The sequence below is a fragment of the Papilio machaon genome, chromosome 3, assembly GCF_912999745.1.
Source record: "Papilio machaon chromosome 3, ilPapMach1.1, whole genome shotgun sequence".
Taxonomy (NCBI): domain Eukaryota; kingdom Metazoa; phylum Arthropoda; class Insecta; order Lepidoptera; family Papilionidae; genus Papilio; species Papilio machaon.
The window spans coordinates 9,053,046-9,080,237 of NC_059988.1; the positions used below are offsets into that span (position 1 = coordinate 9,053,046).

Here is a 27,192-nt window from a genome sequence, read left to right on the forward strand (position 1 = left end):
AATAATTTCATGAATAATTATTGTACAAGAATCTTTTAGATACCAAAACAAAGCTAATTTTTATAGCTAAACTGTATTTAATTTTCATTCATATATTCCGGGCATAGGACACTATTAAGGAAAAATGATAATACCGGAAATAAAAAAAATCTGTTTCAATAATGTTTAACATTAAGAAAAATATAAAAAATATTCACAACGTGTAATAAGACCTTTAGATGCCGAATTCGACGGAAAAGCAAAAACCCGGTAAGAGTGCATTACAGGATTCGATGGGGGCGTCGATTTTATATCGCATATAAATGACTATACCACACTAGCAGTTAAATTAATAATAAACTTATAAAAATAATACTCTTAGATATCATGAAATATTAAAAAAAAACTCACATATGTCTTGCGGAGGTTTTAAGGCGTACCCGTAGACGCGACTAGTAAATTTCTTATTATTAAGTCTAATTTCATAATGATGCCTGTCATTTATGGTTATTTTAGTAGAAATTGTAGGTAGTTAAAATGTTGCGTAGCGACGTTACTTTATATCTATATGTCAGTGTATGCGATGTATGTTTAAACGACTGATATATAGCTTATAATTGCCAACAGTTTAAGGCACAAATGCGTATTATACCAAATGTAGCTCAATTAATTTAGATTTCTCTCAATAAAATATTTAAAAAATCAGACTTTTATTCATACGGCTTCCAATTAATTGATCGAAGTAATTGCTCTTTTGTGGCATTAACTCTTCTAATGTAAGTGTATAAGTTAACTACATTAGAATGTTCAGTTATCTTTTCAAATGATTTACTTCTGATTCTCGTATCTAAGCCGTAAGTTCTTAATTCATCAGTACCGTCCCATAGTTCTATACAACCTATAGTTATTTTCTTCACCTTTCTCTCACAATGCGTCTTCATATAGTAACGTATGTCGGGACAATCGCACAAGTTAATCAATACTTGCATAGCTCGCAATTGTAGGATAGGGCTATTCGTATATTGACATAATGATACGAGGATCTTTGTCAGACCGTAACATATCTCTTTAGCACGCCATTTTGATCTAGTCGTCAATGTTGTATATTGCATAAGACCGACCGCACTTATCTTCACTTTAATCGTACGAGTCAAATAAGGTTTGAGTACAAATGTTATATCGTATATATCAGCTAATTCTCTCCCGATACTATGGCAGCATAATTTGGCCATACAATCCATTGAAGATGCGACTATCCTAGGATCCTCGTGATTGAATAGTGCCAACATAACTTGGAATGCGTTCGCTTTCAATGGTGGTTCAGGATCCCAATCGGTTAAATGCATCAAAGTCTCTAATAAAAGAAGAACAATGCCAACATGATCGTTTCGTATCATCTTCAGAAGATTCTCGATGATTTCATTTTCTTTCATGAGAGCTTCGCAACAACAGAGATGTCTAGATAAAGTGCATAAAGTATGTCCTGCTGCGTATCTAACTTCCTTCCTTCCTCTCATAAGGAGCCACATTAGGTTACTGATGATGACAGGTCTGGTGAGGATATGTGTCCTGCCTTGGTAGTAGTTGGCGAGATGTGATAGGATGTTGCAGACCTTCTCCCCGATGACAGGATTCCTTTCGAGCATCAAATCTACGAGGCGATGCGCTACGTGTTGGTCGATCAAAAACATTGCGTTCTCCGATATTTGTACCTTAAATATAATAATTTATACAATAGTGTAAAGTAAATTGTTACGTCATCTAGAGCCTGATGAAATAGCTTTAGAATATTGTCGAGTTGATTACCAAAATAGTTTTAAAAACCCTTAAAGTTTTGCGGATGCTTACATGAGCATCTGTTGTACCTATGATGTACATATGTATAAGTATTTTATAACAGTTTGCTACATAAAAGCATATTACCTGATCGAGCACGCTGTGTATAGCCTGCAGTTGAATTAACGGGTCTGGAGAGTGCAAGTCTCTAACAAGTAAACGCAGCCCCGTACGGCCGAAGCCGAGCGTGGCGCGCGTGATGTCGACGTGCGGCGCGAATAGTGATGGTTGCATTGATTCTAGGCGTTGTGCTGGTGGTAGTTCTGAAACATGGATTAATAAGGAAAAAAATCGATTGTTCCAAGATACGACTTTTTTACAGTGGTAGATCCCGCAACAACAATATTTGTTGGGTGCACGAATTGGCCGGGTCGACCGGTGCCACGACCACACAGAAGACAGGCGTGAAGTGGAAGCAATTGCGCGTTTCGTCTGATGAATATGGTACCGGAGGCCTAATTTTAGTCCTGTTTCCCTTCCCACCCTTTTCTTATTAGGAAAGGATGGTAAGGGGAAGTGGACTTGGCGGAAGAGGGGACGCATAGGAAAGAGAAATATCCTATTTCTGTGCGTTCCCTTCTCCATTGATTAAAGGTAGGCAACGCATCTACTTTTGCGGATGTCTATGGGCAATGGTCGCCTCGGTATTGCGGCGAATCCAGGTGGCCGTTTGCTCGTTTGCCACCTTATGATATAAAAAAAAACGACTCAGGGTCCTTCAAGAAGCGAGCGTATCACCATCTCTAAGGCCGACAACGCATCTGCGATTCCTCTGGTATTACAGATGTGCATGGGCGTCGATGAACACCTTGGTGTTCCCGCTGCTCGTTTGCCCCTTTCTCTTATAAAAAAAATGTAACTAGGTTTCTAATGTTGAACGATTGCAGATGTGTTATTTTCCTTTAATGGACAGGACTGTATTACTTTGCATAAAGAAAAAATATTTAAATTTTCTATATAGCCTATTTCTGACAAACTCTAATATTTGGTCTCCGGCAAATACACTGTTCAGACGCTACGCGGAAGTACTTCCACGTGACGCCTGTTTTCTGTGTGGTCTTAGTATTGCTTCTTTACCGTGGGCTATTTCTGCAACATCCAATGCTTAATAATAAATCAAACCTGTATGAGGATCGTACTTCTTCACCTGCATAGCACGGTCCACCGCCGCGTTGATGACGCGGGGATTCACCGCGCATGTGAGCTGGAGGTAAGAGTTTTTGTGCGGACAATACATTCTCTTTATATTGATTTAAAATTTAAATAAACTAAATGTTAACAAACAAATGTAAAAAATTATAAAACTTTTGACAGGTGTCACGATTGCGTCAGTGAAGTCCCTTTGGCTTTTTTAAATAATTTTTTTTACTGAAAATCGTATACTATTTAAATAGATAATAAAATTATGTAGATAATAAAATCAAAACACCTAATTTCTTCTTTTACTTTTATTTTTTATATATCAGGCATTTGACGAACATTTAGAGAACGTTAAGTATGAGTGTGGAGGTACACCAGTAGAGGTAGGCCTAAGAAGAGATGGATGGATTGCGTGAAAGATGACATGATCAAGAAGGGGGTGACAATGGAGATGACGGTAGACAGATTGATTTGGAGGACGGAAACCTGATGCACCGACCTTACGTAAGTGGGACAAGGTCAAGGAGATGATGATCAATCATTTAATGTGTAAATATGGTTTAAATAATTTTATTTCCTGGGATACGGCGGTCGGAACCCTTTCCTCCTGCATTTAGTGTCCACAATTAGTTGTGCTTGTCTCTTCAGGTAGCAGCGAGATGGAATATCCTCTTCTTCATCAGATACTAAAAGGTAAGACAAAGTTCAAACATTGTTTATGAAATAGAAAGCCTTTTGATCCTATGTTAGGTCTTAAATTGCCACAACTGGAAGGTCTAAAAATCTTAGAAATCTCGTAATGTAAGGTAAAAAGATTATTAATCAGAGTTATCAGATTAATTCAGGGAACGTCTACTTATTTTTAAAACACCTTCGTATTTAAAAAAAACATCTGTAATTATATACCGTAAAAATGTAAGTAACATGTTATGGAAATTTTTGAAAAATATTATATTCCATTGAAGTGTAGGTAGCCTAAATTTACAATAATATACATAAAAGGAGACAAAATGCTGATTTAATTTTATTACAGAAGTCGTTTGGCACGAGTCAAGTAACTGATACTATGACCTTGATAACAACCTTAGCTCAAGATATATAAAATATGTTTTTTATGTGACAACTTGATTTCATTTTAATCAATTTTGAAATAAGATACTAAATCACAATATTAAGTAAATTTAATCTTGTTTAAATACTAGTGGTTGCGTGCGACTACGTCCGCGCGGAATTAGAAAAATCTATGTTCTACATCTATACTAAATTTCATTAAGATCCGTTGAGTCGTTACGGAGATAACTTCAAACATCCATCCATCTACTAAACATTTAGGAATTTAGGAAGATTAAAATGTAAATGAATAAACATTTACATTCTAATAAATGCTTACTAACTTATAGAAATAATATCAACTTAAAGTCAATAATTCCGGCCTCAAACCTTATTTTTTTAATTCGGGGAAATTTAAATGCAAAAGTTTGTAAAAGATTTTAAGATATTTCTATACATTTTTCTTCGCTAAATAATATAATATTTACCAGGAGCTTTAACAGGTTCCCTTTGTAAAAGTTCCTTGTAAGTTGGTATCGCTTTCTCTGATTCCTTTGGCGTACTGTGACTGTACGCGCTCAACCCGGCAACAGATGGCGCTGCACTGGTCGTCTGACAAAAAATACATGTAGTAAAACTTCAACACATAAAAAAGAAGTATAAAATCGATTTGAAATAAGTTTGCATTAATTATATTTACATTACAACAATAATTCTTAAAAAATATGTTAAAAGTAAACTAAGCTTTATTAAACTGTTGATGAAATGATTGATGTGCTAAATCTTACGTTAGATGGCACTACAATCGCTGTAGAATCTATTCGTTTTTCTTTAACAAGTTCAGCGCGGGCGCGCGCTTTCTCAAAGCGTGCTGTAAGTACAGCCATTATGTCTTGAATATCTCTTGCTTCAGCTGTCCATTCCGGTATACTAGGCTCAGGAATTACCTAAGACGAAGAAGTGTATACTGTTCTAAATTAAATTACACTTAAACCAATAACTGTCACATTTGTATAGAAATTATCATAGAATATAAAATAAATGACTTACGTCAAGAAGTTTGCACAGATCATATAATATTCTTTTTATCTCCAACAGGAATGAGTCAACTTCTTTCATCTTCTTTTGTACCTCACAATAAATTTGCTGTTCTTTTTCAATTTCACTTTTAAGTTCGTTAATTAGGTCTTGACCTCTGGAAAGAAATTAATTAAAATCAACAAGTACCTACAAGAAGATTAACTAGCGCAACACTAAAAAATTCGTGGGAACTGAGTCTATCTTACTCGTCTTTATCTTTGACGGAGGCGAATTTGAAGCCCTCTAGTTCAGCGAGCAGTGCAGCGTGCGCCTGCTCCAGACGCAGCTTCTCATCTTCCGCGCCGCGCTGCAGCCAGCCCAGCCGCCGGCACGTCTCGCGCTGCGCACGGAACCGCACCAGCACCTCCTCCGGCTCTGACACTCCTGGTAACACAACCGAGAGTGACCAGTGGTCATGGGTAGCTTAACTAAAATTGATGATCTGCAGATCAGCTTAAGGTTACCTTATGTGCAGTAGTACAGTGAACCGGATTGCTCAGACGTTATAATTCATCGCGATGAGCCTCGAGTTGCCAACTTAGTTGTTGAGCCTCAGCTCAATGGTTCAAGTCTATGTGTACTAAACCTTTGAACTGGTTCAGAGCCGATATACACACGTCTAATGACCAGTAACCTAAATGACTAAATCGATTTAAAACGAATGAGGTATCATTCATTTCATATTATTCCCCGAAGTAAGAGTTCTTCTGTTCGTCCATTTACTCGAGATGATCGATCTCGTGAATAATGTTCGCAGACCTTTCTCTAAAATATATGTACTTATGGATGCTGTTGGTGATCGCGTGTTTGTGAATCTTACCTGTAAGTTTCATTAAGCCTTGAAATATTTCTTCCATCTGCGCGGCGGCGGACGCCTCCTCTTCCACGTCGGCCTCCACAGAACCGTTCGTTTCCTCATTAATAACTGGTCGCACTGCAACAAGCACATTACCAACAGAGACTACAACATGTCCCTCAACAGCGAACTTTGCTGCATCAGTGTGATCGATTTAAGTCTCTACAGTTCCATTACTGCTAGGATCTTTACAACCAAGTTGAGGTTCGATAGCCATCTTTTTAATAAAACTTGTTAAACTTACCAGGAGGGGGGAATATTCTCTTTTCTAATTTCTCCAGTTCCTGTCGCCGTTCTTGGAATCGGTGTGCGAAGTAAGCGCGTTCTGCAGCACGACCGTGCTCCGCGGCGTGCGCGCGCGCTGCTTCCTCTGCGGCTGCGGCTGCTGCGCGAACGCGCGTCTCTGCCGCCTCTGCGCGCACGCACTAAAACGTATTCGATTGAGGTAATTTGAACCTTGTCAATTAATAAACAGACTAGAAATGTTATAAATTGTGTTGTGGACAAAGTCGACTAATATCTTATTACTTCGATCTTATTAATTTCTTCCTGTTGTTTCTTCAAAAGTTCTTCTATATGGCCGAGGGAGCTTTCAAACTTAACTGAGTCTTCAATGAGAGCTTGTCTGTAAGACAAAAATGGTATTATAATAGTTTGAAGTAAAATAATAATAACATAAAATTCGTATTGCTTTGTCTTTGTATTACCTGATAGAGGAATACTTCTTCTTAACCAATTCAGCTTCCGTCCATTGCACAAGTACCTTGTGTATTTCATTTTCTAAATGTGAAACGTGCTGTAAAATATTTGAAACAAAATAAATACATAAATTTATGTAAATGTTTCATCGGTGTAAACGCACGGCTATATAAGTAGTTAAATACCTTTTTAGCTTTCGTAGTTAATTTAGATTTCACAATATCACTTTTGGTACTCTCGATCAGTAGTATTTCGTATTCTTTTTCCAGATCTTTGAGTTTGTTCTTTTTGCTTCGTTTCTCGTATTTTAAAAGATCCAACATCTTTCTCTGTTCGATCACTTTTAAATCTACATTGTGTATAATCTACGAATAAAGACATGTTATAATGTTTGGAGTTCATGTTTTAAATGTAGCCCGTAATAATTATCGCAGTACCTGATCAGCAGTTTTATTATTAATAGGATAGATGGCGTTAAGATACTTCTTTACTTGAGCCTCCTCGTCTCCGATCACCGCACGAGCTTGCACCAGCTCTTCTGTTCTTAGCTTTATTTCCTTCTTCAATGTGTCAATTAGATCAATGTTTTGTTTCTTTTCCGCTTCATTCTCTTCGTAATAGGATTTCCTTTGACCTTCTGCAAATTGTCATATACAGGTATATAATTAAATTTTAAGGTATTCGATAGACTACCGAAAAATAACTTTAAGACTTTCTAATTTATGTACTTGCCTGAAAGTTGTATTTTCTTTTTTATCTCAAATATTTTTGTGTTGATTGTAGTTAGACGATCGGCTGTTTCTATTTCGAATGGATGTTTCTGATAACAAGAAGCCATTCTTTTGTTTTTATATTAGTTTACAAATGTAACAATCATATCAACCCTGTAGATTCAAAATATTGATCAAACAATTACCCAGATTACGTATGTATTAACACTGCTAAAGCTATATCTTTACGTGTATAATTTCATTTAAATATTTAACGATAGTTTATTTCTAAAATGTAATAATAGTAAATATAAATAGATAAAATGTCACCCTCTTAAAAATTCACCCTTTGCATGTTTCACTTAAGTTACTTCTACGCCATCTGTTGGTCAAGCGACAAACTACAAAGTTCGAAAGCTCTCCATTGGTTATGGGCGCTGCTCGGCGTTGAATTGCTTGATTTCTCCGTTGAATCGACATTCCTTCGCGTACTTTTGTATGTGTGCGTAAAAGCGTTCTCACGGGTCAATAGGAAAGATCTGTCTGTTTTATCACACAAATTACTAGTAAACTGTTTTAAAATGGTTAAAGCTATAAGTTAAAAGCTTTGGAAAACTTAAAACAAATGCCAAATCATTACTTACAAGCTGCGCACACGCACACAGGCGCGCGCGCCGCCATTTTGATTTACCGTACGCGTGTATTTACGAACAAAGCAGCCAGATGCGCGCAGGACGCGGTTGCGCATGTTACTACCGGGCTTGGTGTAAATTCAAACTTTGTTTTACCGCTAAAATGATCAAACATGCAATGTTTTCAACGTAACAACAATTTATAAACAAAATGAAGTGTCAGTTCTTACATTTAGTTCCGTGAGTGTTGATTATTAAGTGATTTAACGACAGAAGGAGTAAAACAAATGTGTGTGATCCATGTGTGAATGTTGTGCTTCATAATGTGGTCGAGAAACTTTACACCGGATTATGGGATTAAGTTGCTGTCTATAGGTGTGCTGCTGTCGAGTCTGGCGGCCAAAATCCAAGGAGTCGAAGGTAAGTGGTAGTTGTAATGGATGTCTATCTGATATTGAAAAGAGGCTGAGCTTATGAAAGCACTGCGGAGCAACGCGGCCGCGGGTGAGAGCCCACCTTAGATAGGGAGCTTTGAGCAGGTTCTCGCGCGCGGTAAGCGGTCGGGTAATACCTTGGTTCTCACAGTTTATAAGGTACTTGTGAAACTAGTTGTTTTAAAAACTGGAGTGAAGTCAACGTATCGTACTTTTTAATGCAAGTACTTTAATTGTGCCGCTTCTGATGACGCAGACTTCTTGTAATGTGTAATTTGAATCTTATAGTATCTGATTCAACGGTACTTGAAGAGGTTTTTTTCTTTTACACGGATACGACTTAGTTCTTAATGAATTAACTTGAAATACCTAAAGGCATAATTTATATGAGAAAAATTAATATTAAGCTTTATTGTTATTGTAAACAGTCCATTGTCTTTTATCCATTCATTTCCGACGTTTAATTATCCGATTAACAAAACGAAGGTATTTTAAAATTTTGAGCATTACAAACTTGCAAAGAAAGAATTAACTAGCTTGTTATTTGTAATAAAAAACCAATTGTTACCTACCGACGGGAGCTTAAAATTGACAATACCTATTTAAGAAACAATAATGCTAAAATGCCTAGTTAAATATAATCATTAATTACGTTGAATCTGTTCTAAATCTGTGTCTATGTAGATAAAAAATACATTTACACGTTCTATTCCACTATCATATTTTTGTATGAATCGGTGGCATTAAATGTGTTAAGTTTATACAAAAATCATTAAACAATAATCTTACTTCTATTGAGAAAGTTTATATGTAATAATTATATACAATTGAAAGGTAAGTTTATGCAACATGCATTAACTATTTGTAAAGGGTCCATTTTCATATTCCGTTGACGCGCGTGCAAGGACATTGGACATACTAGAGATCTTGGAGATAAAAAACAACAGTTTAATTCTGTACATAGCTCGCACGACGCGTTCGTCTAAGCTTGACTAGTTGAATACTAAACAATCGTAGCTACGTAGACAATCTTAGTATGCGTTTCGTTAGCACACGATTTCTGTACTGCACACCAAGAACCAACATAACGAATATTGATTAAGCTTCACAATGTTACTACGTCAAAGAAAGGGACTATTTAATATAAAATCGTGTTTTTTTTCTACTTTTGGAGGGAAAGTTTCTATTAAGAATTCATATCAAGTAGGACACAAGATTAAGCTGTTTGTATTCACATGTTATTCGGGTTGGGTTTTATCTTGTATACATTTTTTTTTTCAAAATGGCGTTGTTCAGTATTTGTTTTCTAAGTAACTAAAAGCTTATAATTATTACCCATGTCAGTTTTAGAGCAATTAATTTATCAGTTTCAATTAAATAATTTTTCCTTTTTATTAAATATCGCCATGTTCTATTCGCATGACGGAGCGTTATTTTTTTAAACAATTGCAATTAAAGAGCAATTGTCTGTCGCTGGCCAATTGGAGTCGCGTCTGAGTCAGATGGCCAGTCGGCACACTGCATGTCATATAAATCTCAACTAAGAACCACCAATTTCTCACTTAATATTAAGGTTTATGTCACACAATACAGTCGAGGACGTTTATTTCCTATCCATTTCGTTGAAATAACTTACGGTGATAGTTTCTTGGTGATGTTCGATTTTAAGTGGGATGGTAATTTAATTAGTTGTCTTTAATTAGCGAACGTCAAATTAACTAACTGTTATAAAGGTTATTTCTGGCTATAACATGCGAGTACAATTTGAGACATCGCTTAATAACTTGCAGTTTTGATGCGTTTATTTTATCTTGATCCGTGGTTTGCCGAGAGCGCCGCTTATCAGCCTAGTGTGACATCTCCCTTAGCTTTCGCGTTTTCCGCTCTGATAAACTCGTTGCGTTAATTTTCGACCTTATTCCAAGCGTGTATTTGCATGCTGCATAAAGACGTCCGCATCAATAACTCAGTTATGTTTGGAGCCAATCGTGCGTTCGCTTCGAGAAATCGTTCCGCGAAACTTATTTATTTATTTGTAGCAACCCGTGTCTGAGAAACATTGAATATTTGAGTAGCCCCCATCTACCGGCGCATGAATTTTAACACTAACAAGTTTTTCTCTGGTCGATTGACCACAGTTTTTGGGTGTCGCGTGACTTGCATCAAGCAATTCAATATTATTTAAAACTTACATTATATTGTAAACTAGCTTTTACCCGCGACTTCGTCCGCGCGGAATGAAAAATAGAAAACGGGGTAAAAATTATCCTATGTCCGTTTCCTGGTTCTAAGCTACCTCCCCATCAATTTTCAGTCAAATCGATTCAGCCGTTCTTGAGTTATAAATAGTGTAACTAACACAACTTTCTTTTATATATATAGATTGACTTCTTATGCTTTTATTGTTAAATTTATTACATAAAATAAAAAATAAATACAATTTTTAAAGTTGGCTTGACAAAAAATTAATTTGTTAAACAACTAATAATCTTGCGATATATTTGGCGCCAAAGGTGACGCCATCTTGTTACATGTTTTTTTTTTCTAGATTAAAAAGTAATTCCGTACCTAGTAACATATCAATTTATCGTCTAATACTTATATTTAATGTTGTATTTCATGTATCTGAAGTTTTAATTACAAAGTTACGTTTACACTTCAATGAGCTCCTTATATGGGCAAGTGAATTCAGACCACACGCAGGCAAGACCGCAGAATTGTCGTCTAAAACGTATAGTAACGATTTGGTTTGGCAGTTAGCCTTTTTAGTCGTTCGTTACTCGTAAAGACCGCCTTTTTTACTTTACTACACCGGTTACGAGGCAGACCTTTGCGTATTTGGCCACTACGAGACGCTTGATTTTGGTGATCATTTTAGTTCAAGTAGACAAACTGTTTAGGCTCGCGTATATTTTGTTTTGTCAAGGCTTTTAAAACACTTGTATAGAGATTGAATTTATTGAATAGAATTATACCAACTCTTATAACAACTTATAAATACCTACAAATCAACCATTCAAAAGGTTATTATTAAAGTCGTAGTATTAAAGAAGAGTGTAGAATATTTTTTATAAACGAATTTTTACAAACGCCACGTGTCCTGATAATATTTTTATTGACATCCCTCTATCTGTCACTTGTTTTTTTTTCATTTGGTTTGCTAATTCGTGTATTTTTGCATAACCATAAATTACCGCATAATCTGTAGTAGTATATTATTCAAATGCGAGATTATCTGTGAATTAATTTCTAGAATACACTTCTATTTTACAACAATTAAAATAATTTTGATAATTTGACAATTATTAGACAAAAAATTAAGTTTGAATTTATGTTATTTGTTATTGATTAGGTTTTTGTCTTACTAATATTATAACTGCGACAGTTTAGATTGATGGATGTATGTTAGAAGGTATCTCCAGAACGGCTTAACGGATCTCGGTATACATATACTATTCAGCCCGAACGGAGTCGAGGGCGATAGCTAGTATTTCATATATTTTTTTTATTTTTATTAAATTTCGTTCCAAAAGTTTGGTAATTTCTTTCTTCCTTAAGCCAAATAATCGGCTTCTTTGATGTTTCTGTCTGTTTAAAATAATGCAATTGCCTTTGATAAGTAACAATTAAATGTTAAAAAAGTTGTGTTTACAAACAAAGTGTGTAAATAAACAAATGTCAGGAAATTTGCAGAAGATTGTTGTACTTTGTGGCGATAAATATTAAAAATAGCGTAAGTCCTTCATGTAAGACGCTACAATCTAATGTTTTGTGTCCCCGCACCATACAGGGAACCATAGACATGCGGGAACATTATGTAAAATTATTGTTTGGAGGTTTTTTACAAGCCGATACGTTGAGACATGCAGTATTTTTTATTGCGTTATTCGCGCTCTATGCCCTGGGAATTGATAGTTTCTCATGCGAAAGTTACCTATTGTTTGTGTTCACTAGTTTTGTTGTACGAATATTGTGTTACTTCATAATTGATTCTAATTAACTGAGCAAAGATTATTAATAAAACGACTACAATCCACTAAAAAAGTTAATGTGTAAAGAAATTTTGTTATTTGTTTGGTTAGAAACTATGTTAGTTTAGAATAGTTGTATTTCGCTGACTCGAGCGGGTCTGTTAATAAAGGTTTATCTGAAAAACCAGTCCCGCATCCGTGGGGTCCAGGGCTCGTGTTTGTTCTTCGCCGATCCTGTTGGACCGTGTTTGTGCGCAAACATCGCCTCGTAGATAACGCGCTGTGAAATGCTCGCCTCAACTCACACTTGTATCGCCATGTTTTCTGTGTTTGACTATGTTTGTGCCAATGTTTGACAAACTTATACAACTGTAGGTTTATTACCAAAATATAATCGACGATATATAAATATAACTTGAATTTACAGAAATAATAATGAGATAGTTGTTTTGGCGCGGGATAATACATTTGTTTGTCTAATTTAATGTTTATATTAAAACATTCTATAAAGATAACGAAATTTTCATTCAAATAGACTTCGAATAATTCTACATTAATTCGGAGCAAAGTTCTATCTTTTTATAACCTTAATAAGATTATAAATGCGAATGTTTAGATGGATCGATGTTTGTTTAAAGGTAACTCCGGAAGGACGCAACGTATCTCAATAAAATTTGGTACAAATGTAGAACATAGTAAGTAAAAACACTTAGGCTACTAATTAATTCTGTGCGAACGTAGTCGCGGGCGACAGCTAGTTGTTTATAAAATCGCCAAGTTTATCAGCCAATTTGCTAGCAAATATTGTTACAAATAATTTATACCACTGGCTCATAGAATTATCTACATTTCAACTTTATTGGAATATTTGTTCATCTGTTCGTTTACTTTCAACTCTACATCTCGTGCCTGAACTTAATTTGTGTTTTTATTTTTCAACTTCATTTCGTATCCTGCTTAGCTGACACTTCTCCAAACGCAACCCTCATGATAGTTTCTAAATGTTGTATAAAAAAAGGAGTCACTTAGAACCGGGTGTTATATTAAATCTTTGTTATAACCTGTACCTGCTATATTACGTGGATGAACTTTAACCCTTGTTTATAACTAGTTAAGGTCGAAGTTCGCGTGATAGTTGTAATTTTATACACAAGCGAGTGTGTTTACATAGTATCGTCATATGCACAAGTGGTTATCGGTCCGTCCGTCCGTCGTTTGCTTTAATAATAAGCCTGCGCCTGCGCCGCCGTCACGAAGACCAAACATCGCCTTAGGTCGTACTCAGAGATGTCCATTCGTTATATGGAAATGTTATCAAATCGTGCTATCCTATAACATTACATTTAAATGTATACAAACCACTTAAAATATTTATATTACCTTCTAAAGTTGTCATAGAAAAGTTAATGCTGGGTCTTATTTATATTAAGTCTTACTTATTACTGTAACCAAGAAAAATCAACATAATTGCTTTTGAAAAATATGATGATAACTCTAAAATAGAAGATGGCAACACCAAGGTTTTTAAATCATGTCGGATTTATTTTCCCGCCGAATTCGGAACTGTCATTGTAACATTCCGGATTTAACCTACAAACAACATGGATATTTATAATGCTGGGCATTTGTATGAAATCCGTTCACTTCAAGGCTCCATTGTCAGTCCGTAGTCCAGTTTCACTTCACTATTAATGAAATTCAATACGCAAATAGATCGCCATTAAGCAGCACTCGAACTGTTTATGGTGCTTTTGAACTGAAGGGTTCGGGGTTCGGTTCCCACGTATCAAATATCTAAGGAAGTGAAGTTTACTAATTTTAAGGTTACTTCAAAATGCTAGTTAAATCTGAACTCTAAGACAATTGCTGTAAGGTTGTAATTTCAAATTGATATGTCGGTATCGTCGAATTTTCTTTGATGTTGATCAAGAATCATTTAGAATCGTAATTGATATAAAATTACTACGATAACTATTTATACGTTTTTAGAATATACCAATAAATATTACAAATGACTGCCCTACTTTAAATTAATGTTCGTATTGTTTAGTGTGTGAACTTTTTTCTTGTGAAAGTGTAATATATAACTACCTGTCCGTCCGGGCATTACAAAAAAAGAAAAATAGCCTATGTATTCTCCCAGACTATGATCTACATCTATGCCAAATTTCATCGAAATCCGTCCAGCCGTTCTGAAGATATCTTCAAACAATCATCCATCCATCATCACATCCATCCATCTAAACATTCGTATTTATAATATTAGTAAGATTAGTAACATAATAATAATCGAATCTAGTAAGAATATTTAATGATAAAAAGTAAAGTCTTGTTCTAAAACTTTCAATAAAGCTGTATAACTAGCTTTGCCAGGCGTCCGGATAAAGTCGGACATAGGTAGGCTTTTTGATTGCGTGTCCGGCCAAAATAAACGGTGTCGAATTGTCCGGCTTTTGTTAGGCTTTTTACATTTCCCAAACGAGAGTGTACCTATTAATACTGAGACAAAATTCTAAATAATATAGGGTGTGTGACCTTTTTACCCAAATGTCCGGCCAAACAGGCTGGTCTGTCCGGTTAGTAGGTTTGGCGACCTGGCAACCCTATGTGTACTTACACATTTCCAGATTTTTTTTAGTTATAATTTTGTAACATTCGTAACTTTACTTTCATATATTACGAAACATGAAACCTCTCGCGAACTTTGCAATCGTAGACAATAATAATTTGTTTTGGATATTATAACGATTTTAGTCTTGCTACACGTCTTTGTACTCGTAGTTTTTTTTTAAATATTATTTTGTAAATTGCTGTAGAATGCTATAAAATTTTGTTCTGTACATGTTTCATTTTTTTTGATTCTTTAAAAAATTTGACATGCCAAGTTTAAAGTTATTCTCTAGTCTAGTCTCTAAATATAGTCTGGAAGAACACATAGGCTTCTTTTTTTTTTATTCTGCGCGGACGTTGTCGCGGGCGACAGCTAGTTACAAAATCATAGATAAATCGGAGATATTTCACCACGACTGTTTGATGAATTTCGTAGGACCATATTACGAGTATAAGATTGCGATTGCATAACATCAACTATCTCAGTTTCGCTTGTTATTAGCTAAACGTCTGTTATACGATAGCTTCGTGCATCAGTCGCTACAAATTAGTAGCGGTGAATATACTACATATACCAGTTTCAAAAATTTAGATCTAATTTTTTTATAGAACTAAATCGATAAGAATCTAAAGAGTTGTCTATTTTGGTTATGATCGAATTCTAATTTGGATATGTGTTCAAGAAATGTATTAAGTTCTAGATATACACATCAAAAAAGTCTAAGCAACACATATAAATTTCAATTTTACAATGTGTTTTCGCATTAAATCCTTAGTATTTTCGTACTTTTATTATTTATTAATGCTTTTTTAATATTAAACAACAATTGCTTTTTTTTATTTAATTTTTAATAATCTTAATAACCAATAATTACGAGTAAGGAATGTTTGTACGTAGTACAAAGTAAGGTGCCTAATCAACTAAACTTAAAGTAAAATTAAATGGTTGTACAAAAATTGCATAAATTAAGACAAAGTGTGGTCTCCTCTGTTATGGAGAACTTGCTGGCACCGATTATTCATAGAATCGATGAGACTGTTAATGTGATCCTACGGTAATTGCTCCCAATGAAATTTTAGTAAGTCCATCAGTTGTTGGGTTGTTGTCACTCCATCCAAGTCATTTAAAACACGTCTCTGGAGCATGTCCCGTGCATGCTCGATGGGGTTGAGGTCTGGCGATTGTGCAGGCCAAGGCAATACCAGGAAGTTTTCCCTTGCCAAGTACTCCCGTGTGTGCAATGCTGTATGCAAACGCGCATTGTCATGCATCAAGGTGAAATCGAAGCCAAGCGCTTGTGCGAATGGACGGACATAAGGTCTTAGAACATCCTCAACGTAATTTACAGCGTTCATGTTACCATTTACAAAAACGAGCTCTGTTCGTCTGTTCTTCATAATACCCGCCCATACCATAATTGTTAAGTCGTTGTATGGATGCACTTCCTGAAGCCACCTCAGTCTTTCAGTATTTCCAGGACAACGGAACACTCTTACCCTTCTAGTATCAGGCTAGAACCCAAATCGAGACTCATCGCAAAATAAAATTTTATCCCATTGTTTCCGGGTCCATATAATGTGTTGCCTAAACCATTCATTTCGACGAGCGCGATTCCCGTGACGTATCGGTGGGCACCTAATTGGCCGTCGTGCTCGTAGGCCATACTCATGCAATCGATTTCACACAGTTTGGCAGCTAACAACAACACTACTTGAATTTTGTAGCCTCAAACCTTTCTCTCGGGCGGTTAACATCGGCTGGCGTCTTTCAGTCAGTTGTATGTATCGATCTTGCCGTGTTGTTGTACACCTTCCTCGACCTGGGTGCTGCTCAGCAGGATCTCCCGTGTTAGTTTAACACTGATGAACACGGCAAATAACGCTTCTGTTGATACTAAAATACCGAGATACCTAAGATTGAGTTCTTCCCGCTTGCAACATCCCTACAGCTCTCTGCATTTCATCTGCGTTCAAATGACGTCGCTCCATAACATAAAAAATGTCTCAAAATTCAAATTTGTTCAAAACTTTTCTTAATTATTGTTTGAATCTTAAAATTGATACCGAATACTAAATTTTAATAAACAAAGAAAACGCTGTAAAATTCGAACAAATGCATTCGCTTTTGAATTTGTGAAAAAAAAACAAATGATACTCGATTTTTTTTCACAACCAGCCAGTATGTCCTATAGATCAAAAAAGTTTACATAAGTATTACCTACTTGGTAAAAAATGATAAAATAATTGATTAATAACTTGAAATAGTATGTGTTGCTTAGACTTTTTTGATGTGTGTATTAATATTTTGTCTCTTTTCTTCCCGCCATCCTTGTTGTCACCATAAAATGGCCGCCGAGAAATCGCAACTCATTTTTTCTGTAACAATGCGGTGTGTTCTTGATTATTTCGTAACCTGTTCTTTATCCAACCCTATTGAATTTTAAAAACACTACTAACAGGAGTAAAATACTCGCCGGCTATTAAAATCAACTTGTAACTCTTTCTGGTGTAGCCAAAACAAATTACATGTCTGTGAATTAAAAAGTTCTTGGTGATAACAATCGTCTGGGTATTGTCTGAGATGGATTACTAGCTATTGTTCTATACAGTACAACTAGTAACGGTGCCGATTAACGATTTAATATTAATAAAGAATCGATTATTAACCGTATACGATAAAAATCGATTTTTAAATTGTTTAAAATTTTTACGTATTAGCTTCTGTGACATCATATCTTGTAGGTGTATTCAACATGTGTGTGTAAAATTGTTTTTTATTAAATCTGGCTGTCGTAAGAAACCGTCCGCGCGGAATTAAAAAAAACTTAATAAGTACTCTATAGTTAGGAGCAGGCTATATATAGTTTGCAAAATGACAGAAATAAAAATTATTTTAGACTGCACCAAAGTAAATTAATATTTTTGATGACATGTCTACAGACTTTTAAAGATCTTTAATTATTAATTCTACCATTAGCATTCCTGATAGCGGAAAATTAGTAAATTAAATGTCACGTCGATAAGAAATTATGTTTTAATGACACGTAATTTTGACAGATTAAATACAATTTTTAATGCATTTAAATATCTTGATTATTTTAACGGATTTATTCTATTACAAAAAATTTTTCGATGTTTTATTTTACTGATGGAATTATATTTTAAGAAGTTAATCTAAATGTTTAAATAAACGAAAATAAAAAAAAGAAATTGTAGGAAGTCCCTATGCAATATTAAGCATGTAGTTAGCACGTAATTTTATGGGCAGCAGTCGCTTCACTATTTCGATGAAGCAGGTGACCGTTTGCTCGTTTGCCATGTTGTAACATAAAAAAATTAACATTCGTTTGTACTAGAGTTAGTTCATTGAAATGTCCAATTACGTCATTGTATATTGCCTACGTAATATCAAGGAAGGAATTTTACGGAGCCTTTTATCTCTTAACAGACACATGACTCAAACCCTTAGTACAGATTCCTTATATACAGTTAATTGGTCATTGAGGGAGATCACTTAATGTATCTGAGTGCGGTAATACCTGGTATGTAAATGCACATGTCACTCTGATAATCTCAGGCTAGACATCACGCTCCAATAGCCGCTAATTATTTTGTAATCCTATTAAGATCATACGGAAGGTTGTTACGGCTAAGACGTGCAAATTACTGTATCACTGCATAGGTAAGTGGACAGATTAATTAACAGATGCCATTATCGAAAACTTTATGTGTAAAATTGTGTTATATAGTACAGTTAAATGTCAAGATTTTATCGTTTTTATTTAAGGCCTGTGTTTTGTGACATACATTAATTTCAAAGATTTTGGTTAAAAAAAATCTACTGCTGTCGCGACATAATCTCAATAAAAACACCACATTAAAAAAAATCCAACTGATTTGCAAATGAAGGTGAAATATTTTTTTATAGAGTACACAGTTGTATACCATGCATGACCTTGACTGCATTTAGTAACCAAACAATGTGTGATAATTCGTTTGTCGTTATATCATATCGTTTGCGGTGAGTATTATCCAAAAGCCTATCTGGCAAGTGGCCGATGTCCGGCGGATGTGGCGATAGGGTTCACGTCTCCACAAGTTGGTTGCTCGGAAGCTCCTATCGGGCCGTGTGAACCCGCACTAATGCTGATAATTATGACATCATGTCAACTATGCTCGCTAACATGTCAATTCATTATCGCTTTTGTTTTTTTTAAAATCTATGCAATTTGAGATAAATTAAACTTAATTGTCCAACGATTTTGTAATTATCGTGAATTTGCTTGTATCTTTGATAGTATAATTGATTTTGTATGTTACAGTATCATTGTTAGAGCTTAATTTTGAATACCATTTGTTTTATATAAGCAGAAAGTTGCAATATTTCGCCCGCCATGTTTACATTAACGACCTCGAACGATTGTAGTGTATCGCTGTCATTGGCTAAAGTTCAGTTTTTGTATCAGTCGCTCTATTCCGGCTCCTACGACGTAATGCAAAATGTTTGCTTAACTATCTATTGACAGCAAACAATGTTGAAACTATTCAATTGTCTTATTTTATCAAAATCTGATAAAATTTATGTTAATGCCATAATTGATGTCATTGCATTTTTATCGATTAAAAGAACTTTTGTTTCCTATTTAATTGAGTTTAGAATATCGGCTTGTTCTTCACCACGTGTTATTTATTATCTATCATATAAGATATATCTCAACTTTTTTGAAACCCACATCGTTAAAACAAAATGGGTGCTGGGTGCTCAAACGCCAAGTGCCTAAGTCAGGTAAAGAATACAATAGACAATAGTGTTCAAGTATAGTTTTACGACGGGTGTTGTTTACGAGGTGGGCAGTGAATGGGAGGAAGTGGTGAGACCGAGAGACAACACTGCGCCGGAATCGAGTGCCGTTTTCCGGACGCCAACAAACCAGGAAGGTGACAAGAGCGCACTTGATTAAAATGGCACTTAAAAATTAGTCAACAATTTAGGTAACTGTCGCAAGCTGAATTTATGGTCGTCATCGAATTCGATCGAATCTGTTATTTTATTTTTTAACCTGTTATTTGTGTAGTTAAAGGATTGTAAAAAAGAACATACTGTTACCTCAAATAATATTTAACCTAAACATTACAAGCGTAAACCGGACTAAGTACTCTTTGCTTTGTAATGAGCGGTTGCCGTTGAGCAGGCAAGGTGCATTTTATGCACCCAGGAATTAGGACGTCTCAGTAGACAATGCACTGCATCGACGCAAATAACAACCCTGTAAGCAAACGTGGCCCGCAATGGAACATTACATTTTGATTATTACTATTATCTTTTCTTACTATGTTGGTAACAGACTAACAATGATTTTATTACTATCTCTTTCAAATTTAATATCCAATGTTTGTCGTTCATCCTGTTTTTTTCATTCCCTATAAAGACTGGTTAATTTATTGCTTAAAATGTCGTGTGTTATGGATCTATACGGTTTTAATTTCCCTTAAAAACGTTCTCTTATGACAATTAACATAATCTGTAAATCTTTAACATAAAGTGGTTCATTATACGTTACTTTATAAAATATTAAAGCCGGAGTTCATTAGCTACTAATTAAGGTAAACTACCGTTAAATGGTATCTTTAGGATACCGAATCCATTTCAAGTTATTAAAATTTGATGTAATCTCGTTTAGATTTTAAATGATTTTACTGGCCTATAAACACGTCTTTGTTGTTATCACATATGTAATATTAATGGTTACTAAGGGAGTCCTTTAGTTGAAAATTAGTATCGATTTTAAAGAAGCTTCGAGACCCTAAAACAAGATGGCGGTCGATCGCATTTTCTTCACAAAATTTAATTACATAACCGTAGAATTCTATAGTGTCAGTTGTTGTCACAAGTATTGCTTTCTCTGTTTAATTAATGATAATGATAGATATATGTACCAATGTGTTTTTCGATTATTATCGATTTACATATAAACATTTATCCGAAGTTCTTACGGTGAAGGAAAACATCGTGATGTTGCACATATCTGAGAAGAAATTCAATGATATGTGTGAAGTCAACCAACCCGCACTTGGCCAGCGTGGTTGACTATGGCCTATTCACCCCTAACTTGGGGTAGGCTCCGAGCCCCTCGGTGGGGACGTATTGTGAGCTGATGATGATGATGATGATGATGATAGATATAACTATATGTAAATACAAGTTTATTGACAATAGAACGCTGTCATGTTGGGACGCGCAGTTAATACTAACTTCGCTTGTTTTTTATCAGGCGCTACGACGCCATGATGCATTGAGATTTCGTGGAATGCAAGTTCGTGCTTATCACGCGAAGTACAATTACCAACAATGCTCTATCTCTGTCTTTTTAAAAAGGCATAAGTGGGACGACTATATGTTTTTATATCTGATGCACGGATACAACAATAAAACTCTTTTCGCATTTATAATATTAGTAAGATTATAAAAGTTAATGGCGTTTGTGTTTTTAATTGTCAAATCTTTTCTGAAACCATAATCATTGTATTCATATTGTTATCTCTGTTTCGTGAAAGATAATTATAGAGATGATAAAATGTTTTATATGGAGATTTTGGTCTCTGAAATCTACGATAAGTAAAGTAGTTTCATCTACAAAATAAATTCTTATGAAAGAATTCTCTTTACATTAAAAAATTACACATTTTTTAATGTAAAGAGAATTTTATAACATAAGGTGGCAATCGAGCGAGCGGCCACTTGAATTTGCCAAAAGAGCAAAGCGACCGCCACCCATAGATACCCGCAATTGCAGATGCGTTGCCTGCCTCTAATCGACGGAGGGAGGGATGCACAAAATGAGAATATTTCCCATTCCTGTGCATCGCCTCTGACAAATCCACTTCCACTTCCCATCCTTTCCTTATAAGATAAGGGTGAGAATGAAAGAGGACTTAGGCCTCCGGTACCTCATTCATCAGACGTAATGCGGAATTTCTTCCATTTGACGCCTGTATTCTGTGTGGTCGTGGTATTGCACCGGGCGAGCAGACACATTCGTGCAACAGATGTTGTTGCTGACGTCTACCACTGTTAATCGTTGTATAATTATCAAATGGTCAAAATAAGAAAATATAATTTTATCTTAGCTAAAAAATCTTTATGTTTTATCTATAGAGATCTATACAGATGCAAATGTATAAATACAAAATTAGCATATATTTATTATATATAATGTAATTCTTGTTTTCGATATGGACTCCCGAATAAATAAATAAATCAACGATTATTTAAAAAATATATATTATGTAGATTTATACTTGGGATATGTATCTAGTTTCCAATTAATATTGCCTATTTAAAATATAAATTGACTATAGACTATATCTTGAAATCTTGTTGCCTACAAATTACCTTTAATAATTGTTAAGCATTTTAAAGTTTTTTTTCTATTGAAAATTATAAGAAAACAACTTGTAGATGTTTAAATAAAATCTGATGTATGGAAATAATATATAGTATCTGTCGCCCGCGACTCCGTCCTCGCTGAATTAAAAAAAACTACATCTATTTTTAATGTTATCGTGATCAGAGAACATACATCCATCCATACATCCAAATATTTGCATTTATAAAATTAGTAAGATGTAATAAGGTGTGATTTTTTTTGACTGCAATTTACAGCCTTCAATTCACATGTTTAATGCTAAAAGTTTAAGTGTCCAAAAATCCTGTTTCGACCGGATTCAAATTAATTTTGGAAAACATAAGCATTTTGAAAAAAGTGGAGCCATTTATATTCTTGATTAGTCGCTCCAAGCTACTTACTTTGCGCGACGTAAGTTTTATTTTCATTTTAATAGATTTTTTTTTAATTTACATATCGATAAAATGAAGTGTGCGTAAAATATACATAATAAAACATAATATTTCGTCATTTTAATGAAAGTAGTTATCTAGGTGATCGTAGCATATTAAGTTGACTACTAATATTTTAAAGAATGGTTGTTTGTTTGTATTGAATAGACACCAAAACTACTGAACTGATTTGAAAACTTCTTTCACTGTTGGGAAGTTACAATATCCCCTACGTCAATACATAGGATATATTTACTACTAGATTTTTTTTTAATCGCGCGGACGATGTTGCTGGCGACCGCTAGTTTAATTATACTTAGGGCTGCGGCATTATCATTCTGGAGAAAGTATTGATTTTAAATTGAAGTAGTAGTTTATCGTTTTATAATACATGCTATAATTTGTTAACAGCTTTCATTCATTTCGATGTCGAATTTCATAGATTATATTATAGAAAAACTAGCTGTCGCCCGCGACTCCGTCCGCGCGAAGTTAAAAAAACTTAATAGGGGTATGAAAAATAGATGTTGGCCGATTCTCAGACTTACTCAATATGCTCACAAAATTTCATGAGAACGAACGGGTACGGGAACGAACATTGTGACACGAGAATTTTATATATAAGATGTACTTAGATGTACCGTTTAGAGAAGTATAGACGATAATTTTAGTTTAAGGTATTTTTTTTAATTTCGGAAAAAAATGCAGAAAGCAAAAAAAATTCCAAACAAATAAAAGCTTTGGAACAAAGAATTCTTAATCAGAAGTATAAGTATGGTAAGATTAACTTTTTCACCGACATTTAAAATTAAAACAAAAAACAATTGTGTATTTAACACAATGAATCATATTCAAAACTATTGTATGAGAGGTACCGTTGCTCAAAAAAAACATGAACGTTTCAACTCGAGGAAACTTTTGACCGAAAGAACAATTATTATTATTATCAAATGCTTTTAAAATCATAGGCTCACACGCGACGTGAATCAGAGGTTCCGAGAAAGCGGAAACGGCCGAAATTCTCCCGCCGTTATTTGGTATTATCCGCCTAAATAGAAAAAGACATAACCCATGATGAGTAACGCTACTATCCATCTGTGTTTTAAATAAGTCGGATAATACTTGCTATAACCCGTGTCAGTAAAAAAGACCGAGATTGAAGCTTTGCTGTTGTATGATAAAATAAGTCGGATTATATTGAACACCTGCGTTTGCACCCGAATCTGGTAGGGTACGATGGGTTGACGCCGCGGGGAAGGGGAGAGGTTTCGGCAGGTAAACGGCCCCTAAGTTAAGTCAAAAAACGTTACAGTTTAGCGTGTCTTTTCTAAAAATAATAGAGTCATGATATAATTTAGAAATGTTTAAATGTATAAATTCTCACAAAATTAAATAGAGCAATTAATATTGAATATTACAGACAGAAATTATAATTACCGAAAATATTAAGTCTGGTAAATTGCATTCATTTCTATTATTATTCCATTCTATGTAACTTTGACTTAATAGTTTTTATATAAAACAAGTTATCGACCGCGACTCCATCCGTGGAATTAAAAAAAAGTTAATTAATATGTGTTCTTTCAGTCTATGTTCTACCTCTATGCTATTCTTCGAGATCCATGCAGCCGTTGTGAAAATCCATCCACCTATCGAAACATTCGCATTTATAATATTAGTAAGATTTTGTAATCCTAATTAATATTAATCACGTTTAAATTAATATCATTAAGATGTTTAAAATTTCGATGAAAAGATAAAATTTTCGACTTTCGACATTTAATTTTCTAATCAAACTATTATATTAAATCACTCGTAATATAAAAGTCTATGTTTTTATAGTTCCTATAGCCTAATGAAGACACAAACACGAACAAAATCATATTATTGTTGTACACATTTATTGTAGTTAACACTCACGATAATAAACGTAGAATTACTTCACCATTTTATTTTTTTTCAAATGAGAACTGAGGCTTTGATTTCAAAAGTTGACTAATTAAAAACCTCGTACTATTTATGTAATTAAATGATGTCTTATGTAACATAATAATAGGGAAGATATATTCGAAAAAAGATCGTTTTGTGTTAATCTTGTTTTAAAAGGTTTTAATTCAACAATTTGGAACCGCTTTCACTGTTTAGTCACGCGATGCCCTTCCATGGTACTTAATGATGGATGGGTTTGTTAGAGACATGTAACTAAAAGCCCAAGAATAAATACTACATTAATTAATCCATGATATACTAATAACTAAAAATAATCTAATATCCTATTATTAAGTAAGCTTTTCTATGTTTTAGACTTCATTCAATCAGGTTACTGCAATGGAATTTTTTATTTAACAAAGATTACTTGCCGATAAAAAAAAGCTTAATATATTTATGCCGACGTAAAAATGAAGCAGCATAATATATCTCTATTACTGTAAGTTTCCACAATTTATTCGCAAGTAGAGTTGGTGACAGGCAGGCGGCCGGTCTTAAAAATGAAGCCAAATCTTTAGGGTTTATAAAACCTTGTGCGTCGATCCAACTTGAGTGGGATAAGGCCAGGGATATGATGACTGTAAGTTTCTACAATAATATATGGTTATCTTTGTTTTTAATTAAGAAAATGAGAGCGATGGCAGATGCTTCGGCAATGGAATAACAGTTTAATGGTACAGCTGTAATATCCGTAGTAAATATCATTGTGCAAACAAATTAACATCAAAACAATTAGTCGAGCCTAAATCTCGATTGATTATTAAATCGAATCGTATCGATTATATTTGAATCGATTCCCACAAAAACCGAATAATAACGTGCATTTCTAAATTGGTCAAAATTATACCTTCCAATGTACCGTATTCCGATCGCTACTTAAAAGGATAGTGGAGACTATTCGCGACTTCTTAACCTTCAGGTCAATCGTTTTCTATATTTGGTGAATGGGATTGTTGCTTTGTTAAGTAAATGTTATTCCTTTGCGAACATACATACATATATAACTGGTATGAATATTACTGTAAAATATTCCTCTAAGTATACAAATAACTGTGATAAAGAGGAAAAGGATTTTTTATGCATTATACTTCTGTTTGCATGTCATTCGGCGTCAAACTATTCTAAAATACTGTAGTTTATTTGAAACATGACAAAAATTAAACCAGTTTACAAAATATTTTTTGTAGTATAATGTTACAAACGAGCTAGCGGACATTGCAATTCGCCAACAAGTGACCGTTGCCCATCTGCATTTACAGATTGCCAACCTTAAATCAACAGACCAGGGTACGCACAGAAAGAGCATATTTACCTACCATACATATGTTGGGAAGGGGAAGAGAACGAAAATTAGGCCTCCAGCACGCACAGGCAGAATTACTTTTATTTCACTTCTATCTTCTGTGTGGTCGTGGTATTTCACAGGTCAAGCCGGCTCGGCTCGTTCGTGCATAATATTGCGGCCCCACACCTCTTTATATATTCTTATAATTAATATGTTAACTAACTAATAAAACCGAATTCTATGTAAAAAATGGATTTTATCGAGTTATTTAATATACAAATACAATTTAAATCTTCATTTTCATTATCTTTACATGAATATGTAAAGATAATGAAAAATCTTAAAAGAATTTCAGTTCTGAATCGAGTTGTCACATTAAGCGTGTGTTTTGTTGCCATCAACAAGTTTGGAGGCTGTTGTATAGGCAATACACGAATAAGATAACATAGTTAAGTAATAAAGACGCAGGTCAATAAACTTTAGTAGAATATATGACTATCAAGCGATGTTCCACCACAATGCCGTGCCGGAGATATAAGACGAATGGTCGTGGTCAAAGCGGACTTGTACTTCTAACAAAAACCACAGCTATTTTCTCAATCACACAAGCAATAATGCACATTATACATATTGCATTAAGTATTAAAATCGTCTATCATCACATTTTAGGATATATAATAGTTTTTTTTTATTGTTTTTGATTGTAGTTATGTTGCCAGCATGTATCTATTAGCCACTGGTTGTAATCCGACACAGGCGTCATTTTGATATTTTTGATTAATTAATAGATTCAAACTTGGTATTGTTTTTCTTTCGTGATTTATTAATTTCGTATGTGATGAGAACATATGACTATTAGTTATTTTTTATTTTTTATAATAGGGCTTTATAATATTCTAGCTAGTAGTAGTCGGCAGTTTGTAAGTTTTTTTTTTTATTTAATTCAATTAATTTTAATAAACGTTTACAAAAATGCGTTAAAAAATATTAGTATAAGAAATTTGATAATTTTTTAATTTTTTTTTCAATGTTTGTCGAGTTTTTGATAGTTGGAAAACGTAACGAGAACTTAGCAGTTGAAACT

The 27,192-nt window shown here is 34.4% G+C and overlaps 3 protein-coding genes across 4 annotated transcripts in view; 1 reads left to right on the forward strand and 2 right to left on the reverse strand.

The window, feature by feature from the left end:
* Positions 1-689: 689 nt before the first annotated feature.
* Positions 690-3,089, reverse strand: LOC106711480. The gene is made up of 3 exons (XM_014503799.2): positions 2,938-3,089; positions 1,903-2,078; positions 690-1,691 (listed from the first exon to the last, which is right to left on the reverse strand). The coding sequence occupies exons 1-3, from the start codon at positions 3,050-3,052 to the stop codon at positions 690-692; spliced, it is 1,293 nt and encodes a 430-aa protein (XP_014359285.2). The 5' UTR covers positions 3,053-3,089.
* A 436-nt stretch (positions 3,090-3,525) lies between these two features.
* On the reverse strand, positions 3,526-7,478 carry LOC106711414 (plectin). The gene is made up of 12 exons (XM_045686584.1): positions 7,373-7,478; positions 7,078-7,277; positions 6,826-7,005; positions 6,649-6,737; positions 6,470-6,566; positions 6,186-6,366; positions 5,906-6,019; positions 5,292-5,469; positions 5,056-5,200; positions 4,794-4,952; positions 4,494-4,617; positions 3,526-3,641 (listed from the first exon to the last, which is right to left on the reverse strand). The coding sequence occupies exons 1-12, from the start codon at positions 7,476-7,478 to the stop codon at positions 3,526-3,528; spliced, it is 1,689 nt and encodes a 562-aa protein (XP_045542540.1).
* A 598-nt stretch (positions 7,479-8,076) lies between these two features.
* Positions 8,077-27,192, forward strand: part of LOC106711415 (neurogenic locus Notch protein) — a 115,601-nt gene continuing 96,485 nt past the window's right edge. For both annotated transcript variants that reach the window (XM_045686469.1, XM_045686470.1), the window contains exon 1: positions 8,077-8,402. In XM_045686469.1, coding sequence (XP_045542425.1) covers positions 8,291-8,402 — 112 coding nt within the window. In that variant the 5' untranslated portion in view covers positions 8,077-8,290. The remainder of the gene's footprint in view (positions 8,403-27,192) is intronic.

Bases quoted from the DNA above. Each gene is read 5' to 3' on its own strand.
- LOC106711480 (XM_014503799.2), bottom strand. From the start codon at position 3,052: ATGTATTGTCCGCACAAAAACTCTTACCTCCAGCTCACATGCGCGGTG. The intron at 2,079-2,937 runs GTTTGATTTATT...TCCATGTTTCAG, and splicing joins GAAGTACGATCCTCATACAG to AACTACCACCAGCACAACGC. The intron at 1,692-1,902 runs GTAATATGCTTT...ATTATATTTAAG, and splicing joins TACACAGCGTGCTCGATCAG to GTACAAATATCGGAGAACGC.
- LOC106711414 (XM_045686584.1), bottom strand. From the start codon at position 7,478: ATGGCTTCTTGTTATCAGAAACATCCATTCGAAATAGAAACAGCCGAT. The intron at 7,278-7,372 runs GCAAGTACATAA...GACAATTTGCAG, and splicing joins AAAGAAAATACAACTTTCAG to AAGGTCAAAGGAAATCCTAT. The intron at 6,738-6,825 runs GTATTTAACTAC...AATATTTTACAG, and splicing joins TAACTACGAAAGCTAAAAAG to CACGTTTCACATTTAGAAAA.